Genomic DNA, 7101 nt, shown 5'->3' with positions numbered 1-7101 from the left:
TTCATGGACTAGAATGACAATAAACCAAATGCATCCAATGCATGTATAGACTAGTCATGTGTGGGAGAAGCGGGGCTTAGCTTGAGAAAATCATCCTTTTGTTTTGCAGTATATACACATGTTGGGCTGTGAGTGGAAGAAACAGGAACTCAGAATCATATACAAAAATCTCACACAAAGTTAGCACAGAAGAGACAAGGATGAGCTGCTAAAGGCATGTTAAAAGGCCTAAAGGCTCACCTGGAGGGACCTGGAACTTCGTGGTATCCTCTGATCCTTCTCATAGAACAATGCGGAAGGTGCCATCCTCCTCTTTAGTTGTGTCAAGAATTCCAGGGTCCGCTGGGGCAGTGTAAGGTATCTCATTGAGCTCTCTTGTAGGACTGGGTGGTGCGGACTGTGATATTTGAGAGCCAATATCAGTCCGAGTGACCTGACAAAGAAGAGAAAAAAATGTCATATCTGCACATATCATATCTGGACATATCTGCTATGAGAAGGGGTGGACTGGGCCAGGGGGCTTGTACACCGATGCAATCCATTTTCACTAACCTCTCCCTTGAACTATCAAGCTACATTGCCACCTCTTCCCATTTCCATGATCTAGGCTTCAGTGCCTCCTCTCTCACCCTCTTATATATACAGTCTTGTCGCTTCTTCTCCCTCCCCATTTCAAATATTTGATCACTTTTTTTCACCCCTCACATTCCTATTTCTTTGTCTCCTGCATCCTCCTTTCTACTATCTGACCCATGTACATTCGCCTATTGCCATGACCAGAAGTTACAATGGTGCCATGGCATATTTTGCATGGGATGCATTCTTTAGCCCACAGGAAACTGTTACTACCATTAAAGGGCCAGCTGGTTAACCTTGTTCCCCCAGGCCAAACGGGCCAAAGGTTTCACTGCCCCCTCTCTTACCCTACTCTACATACAGTAAGTCTTGTTGCTTCTTCTCCCTCCCCATTCTGACAATCTGATCACTCTTCCCCCCCATTTGCCCCTCACATTCCTATTTTGTTGACTCCTGCATCCCCCCCCCCTCTACTATCTGCCCCATGTACTTTAGAAGGACATCCGCCAGGTGCCATGACCACAAGTTACAATGGTGCCATGGCATATTTTGTGTGTGATGCACTCTTTAGCCCAAAAGGAAAGAACCAACCAACTGGTTGACCTTGTCCCCCAAGCCAAATGTTCCCTGTCCTTCCCTGGTTATGAAGGGTCACCTCACTGAAGACTGGTTATAAGTGGTCTTACCTGTGGAAGTCTTCCCCAGTTCCATTCCATGCAGTTCTCAGGCAGAGGTGTGTTAGGAATTTTCACTTCCAGCTCAGAGTCACTTTTCGGAGAAGGGGATCTACTGCTGAATCAGATCATTTTTTTTAAATCAGCCAATGGTGCATATTTCACTGATTTTCAAACACATTATATAAGGAAGCATATGCCAATGTACATCACATTGCAATGGTATTGTACAGTACGACATCATATTTGTTTTTCTACACACAAGTACAGCTCTAAATCTATAAACGCATTGGTTGCTTCAGTCACAGGATATCAATTTTGGATCAGAGAAGAATTGTCTCACACAGTGTGAGTGGGATGTCCATAACAAGCAGTCAGCATTCTGATTCCATAACATGTTTTTAAGTCACCCACAAATTATATATACTGTATATATATACAGGTGAAACTCGAATAATTAGAATATCGTGCAAAAGTAATTGCATATATATATATATACACACATACAGTATATACAGCTACCTTCAATCCACATTTCCTTGTTTTACCTTTTGGATAACTGCAAGATGTCCTCTTCGGAGTAGGTGTGAAAATCCTTTGACTGGGAAGGAGACATTTCTTCAAGGGGATCGGAGAGTGAGAAGTATATGGAGTCACTAGATGGGATATAAAGGAGACACAGCTTAGAAGAGACAATAAGACAATAATACCTGGGTATAGCATATGGGGTTGCCACCTGTCCAGGATTCACCCGGACAGTCGGGGTTTTCAATGCTGTGTCCGGGTTTCATGGCAACTGAAACCCGGACACAAGATGTCACGCATACAGGGGCAACCAAAATTAAGACAGGGGCTACTGACCCCTCCACTGAAAATAGTCTCAACTGTGATATTTACATATGAATGGGCGACAATATTTACATATGAACAAGCCATTCTCCCACAAAAATGTCTGCGCGTCGCTAGAGTGTTCAGGTTTTCGCTGGAAGAAAAGGTGGCAACCCAAATAGCATATAGACCCCAATCCACTTTGTTATTGGCTTTCTTTGACAATATATTAATTACATTCAACAAATGTGTTAATATAACTACTTGGCGATTCAAACCACTGTGGAAAATGCACACAATACAGTTAGACAGTTTCATTCTACTGTTTTTCTTTGCATTTTAATCCATAGAGCTCTGGATTATAAGAATCCCAGTACTAGTAATGCCATGTGCTTGCTAAATGCCAATGCAGGAATATCCAAGAATTGCCCTTGAATTCTACTGACTGCCCCATCATTCTTATGTCTTAGAGACCTCTGCACCTTCATGGTCCATGCTGACCCCTCTCTGAACAGAAAGTAGTGGAGCTATAACAAAGAAAGGAGCACATTAAAAGGATATCTGCAGGTGAGGGACAGAAGTACTTGTGTTAAGGCAAATTAAATACGACTATTAAGATAAGTAGGAGCAAGTAGCTATGGTGCCTATGGTTATCTTCAAGATTCTCAAGGTTCAGGTGACTGACTTATAGTGTATCCAAACTGAAAATCAGAAATGTAATATATTGCAGCTTACCAGTCCGTATATGTGATGGCTGCATTCGTTTTATTTTATTTTTTCAGGCTTCTTTCCTCTTTATTTTCATCTGATGATTCTTCAAGTAACACAATATTTGTCCTAGGATGCCAGCACTAACTCACAGTACTCTCACAGGACAACAGAAACAGGATAAGACCAGGAGAACCTCCCCCGACCATAACATAGATGGGTAGGGTTCTGTAGTCCTCAGAACAATAACGCTGATAACAGTGCAGTACAGGCAGAGAGCAAAGGAAGTTATCAGCTGGCAACGTTTCTAGAAAGATCAACAGGCATTGTGATCATTTATTAAACAATAAAATTACCAAAATGCTTTTGATGGCATATTTAACAGAATCAAAAGGATGCAAAACTAGGAAATTCATTTTAGAAGGCCATACCCTTTCACCTTACTGTAATGTGAACGAGCTTCCAATACTTCTCTTCAAAAAATGTTGTCTAACACACGTGAAGATAGAATGCAATAGCAATCCATATCAAAGCTAGTTTTAAGGGGTCAGTCAAGCCCACAATATCCCCAACGCCTCTTAAATGTGTTTCATTGGAGTTGCCCTCAATCCTGTGTTCCTTTCTACCTTGGAGATTTGGATGTTCCCACCCAGCTTTGCATATTGCAATACCTCCTATTGCATTATCCAGGATATTAAATAAAAAATCCAACAGGGAGAGTCAAAACCCTCATAATGGCCATGGAATGTGTACTGACCCAGAAACTCAAGTACAGAGATCTCAACAACACGGAAATAAGGAACTGTCGGAAGGTTTAAACCTCCAGCATCTACCAAAACCAGAAAAATCCATTTAGGGTGGACTGACCCTTTAATTTAATACAATTACACAAAAAATATATAGTAGGCCAACAATGCCAACTGCAATCAATTGGTCAATCTTTTTATAAAACCTATACAGCACTCATAACAACACAACTCAGTATTAGTGCAGTTGTCTTTAAAACTTCAGAATACAGCATGTATGTACAAGAATACCTAATATGATCACCAGGTATTAACAATATAAAACATCCACTTATCATTGGTTATAAGTCATCCTTCAACATAATTTCATATGGACCCATTTAAGAGCAAGATTTGTAGAATTTTATCTGCATGCACTGATATTAAATAAGCTAGGTCTAGGTGTGCTATATATATATATATATATACACTGTAGTTCTAGGTCATTGTAAATATACCATGCATTGCAAAGCTGAACAGTGACATCTGCAGCACATATTGAGGAATCACATGATATACCCAATAACCTAAACAATACCCAATACATTATTATTATTATACAGGATGTATATAGCGCCAACAGTTTGCGCAGCGCTTTACAATATAAGGAAGACATTACAATCACAATACAATTCAAGACAAGATGGTAAGGAGGGCCCTGCCCGTGAGGGCTTACAATCTAAAATAAATAATAATATCAATTGGGGAAGGTTAAAGTACAATTCAATTTAAAACTGAAAACTCAACCTTGAGATACTTATTATGTATACACTATATGGTCAAATGTCTGTAGAGACCTGACCATCACACTATATGGTCAAATGTCTGTAGAGACCTGACCATCACACTATATGGTCAAATGTCTGTAGAGAACTGACCATCACACTATATGGTCAAATGTATGTGGACTGGTGATGCTAGTGAAGAGTACTTTTGCTATTACAGCGCATAAATACATTTTAGACAATTGTGGGATTCCAGCCTTGTGGCAGCAGTCTAGAAAAGATCCTTTTCTGTTCCCGCGTGACTGTGCCCCTTTACGCTAATCAAGACCAATAAAGACATGCTTTGATGAGTTTGGTGGGAAGGATCTTGAGTGGTCTGCACAGAACTCTGACTGTACTCTACTGTACACCTTTGGGATGAACTTTAATGCCGATTGTGAGCCAGATCTTCTCATCCAACACCAACACCTGACCTCGCAAATGCTCTTCTGGCTAAATGGGCACAAATTCCAACAGCCACACTCCATAATCTTGTGGAAAGCCTTCTCAAGGGTGGAGGATTTTATAGCCATAATGGGGAGCCAACTTCATATCAATGCTCATGGTTTTGGATTGGGATGTCCAACAAGGCCATATAAGTGTTATGGTCAGGTGTCCACAAACTTTTGACAAAATGTGGTATTGGTCTAGCACATTATTCCACCCCACTCTCTTCTGTAATCTGGTGACGTGGAAAACCTCAGCTTGCGGGGGTTCATAGCAGAGCTAATCCCAAACACACCCACTGCAGATTGCCTGTTTTCTCTCACTGAAATTATGACGTTAATGTGAGTACCAAGAAGTTTTTCACAGCAACCACTCTGATGTTAACCTTTCACAGAGGTCTGAACATGAATGGTGACACAGGAAGCAAAGTAGTTACCCATCTCGGGTTTTAGTAAGCCAATTGGTTCATGTGCTGCCAACAAGCATGCTGGTTGGAAGACAAAACAGAGTGACATAGAGATGAGGTCATCACTGTTCTGCATCCCCTTTCACTGTCCAGTCACAGGCTGTGCGCTGGCCCATGAAAACTAGGGCTCAGTGGGCTATCAGACTGAGGACATCTATTGACAGAAAAAAACCCTTTGGGGGAAATTTCTGAATTGATGGCGAATATTGTAGCCAATCTGATTTTGTTATTTAAGCTGGCATGTCCCTTTGTATTTTTTGTGGGGAGTTCTGCTTTAATTATTGCTTTGCTAAGCCCATTTATAAAATATGCAGCTCTGCTAAATATGGCGCACACATACAATATATCTGAAAACTGTTCCTCTGTTTATCTATCACATGGAAATCAGGTTTGGCCATTATTATATCAGTAAATAATGCCCATGTTTTATTCACCTACAGATTCTTATACTGATTACAAAAATAATGGCCATTAGATTGCTAATAATTGCTAGTAAGTGTGCAGCTTTAGGCTACCTTGGGCCTTACTAGGACTGTACTACGATGAAAGCTTCATGAGTAATACACAGTGATGTCATCTTATTCCCTACAGGAAGACGAACTCTCCACTCCAAAAAAAAAAAAGGGTCAATGCTTGTACTAATTATAACACCATATGGCCCATCAATTCCTATTTAGACTGTGGATCCTCCTGTTATTATATGCGCCAGGAGCCTTTAGGGCCTCATTCAAACATGTTTTGAAATCCGCATTTTTAAGTCTTCTGTTGTAAATTTTGTCATGTGTTCGCATTGCATTTTACACATGCTGGAGAGCTATTTTAAATGCACATGTGTTTTTGTAAGAATGAAATTATATTACATTGAAAGAAACAAATACGAGGTTACTTCCTGTGAAACTCTGTGCATTAGAACACATGTTAATACCATACCATTTATCCCCACAGGAGGCGCACTTGGAGGTTAGAACAAGCTTGACTTTTAAACAATTGAGTTGGATTCTGCAGCAGCATGGTCATTAGACTCCCACATATATATACAATATAATGCCCAGGGACAGCCCCCTTTCCCAAAGAAAAAACTATGCTAATGATAGGCAAAGCTGGGGTGTTGACCCCACGCGGCCTTATACAGTTTTGTAAAAATGTTCCAGGAAGAGAATTTCCCAAAATGTCACCTCAACAGTTTCTCAGATATCTTCAGCTGTGGTAAACCCATGAAACATTCATCTCTTTATCTGTGAATGTTATTTAAGTTTGTTTTTTTCAAATACATTTGTAAGTTTATACTTACAGGTTCTTTAAATCCCATTAAATAATATATTTAGTATTACCTACTGGGGATGAGCAGACTGCAAACGCTCACTGGTTGCCAAGAGCTGGGTTGGACGCTGGCCAGAGCGTTCCACTCTGCTCCTGGCAACCAGTGACATCAGAGTTGGGCCAGACGCCAGCCAGAGATTTTCGCTCAGCTACTGGCAACCAGTGACGTCACTGGTTGCCAGGAGGTGAGCGGGACGCCAGCTCTTAGCAACCTGGGTCGCTCTGGCCGGAAAGGGGGTGGCAGCCACATTGCAAATATTGTGTAGCAGAGCAACCATTCTAAGGCAACATTTTAAAGCTGTGTCATTATAGGGATGGCCCTGTGCCCCTCCTCCAGACTGATATCCACCCATCAAGGCATTTTGACATTGGCATAACTCCTCCCAAGACCCAGCCCAATGCTTGTATAAGGCATGAGGGCTCTTGAGAGGAGCACTGATACAGAGTGCTGTGATGCTTTCAGGAACCTATGTACAGTACCCTGTCGGCCCCTCAGGGGTGTCCTCAGCCTATTCGCTGCCTGAGGCGGCCGG

General features: G+C 41.3%; 1 protein-coding gene across 1 annotated transcript in view; it reads right to left on the bottom strand.

The window, feature by feature from the left end:
- Positions 1-7101, bottom strand: part of LOC108787967 (phosphatidate phosphatase LPIN3-like) — a 40784-nt gene that overhangs the window by 27192 nt on the left and 6491 nt on the right. Inside the window, exons 5-7 of the mRNA XM_018557665.1 lie at positions 1799-1910; positions 1263-1368; positions 290-433 (exon numbers count right to left, since the gene is read on the bottom strand). Of these exons, the coding sequence (XP_018413167.1) occupies positions 290-433; positions 1263-1368; positions 1799-1910 (362 nt within the window). The remainder of the gene's footprint in view (positions 1-289; positions 434-1262; positions 1369-1798; positions 1911-7101) is intronic.

This window comes from Nanorana parkeri, unplaced genomic scaffold (genome assembly GCF_000935625.1).
Source record: "Nanorana parkeri isolate BGI_ZX_2015 unplaced genomic scaffold, ASM93562v1 scaffold295, whole genome shotgun sequence".
Taxonomy (NCBI): Eukaryota; Metazoa; Chordata; class Amphibia; order Anura; family Dicroglossidae; genus Nanorana; species Nanorana parkeri.
This window is presented reverse-complemented; position numbering and strand designations above follow the sequence as displayed.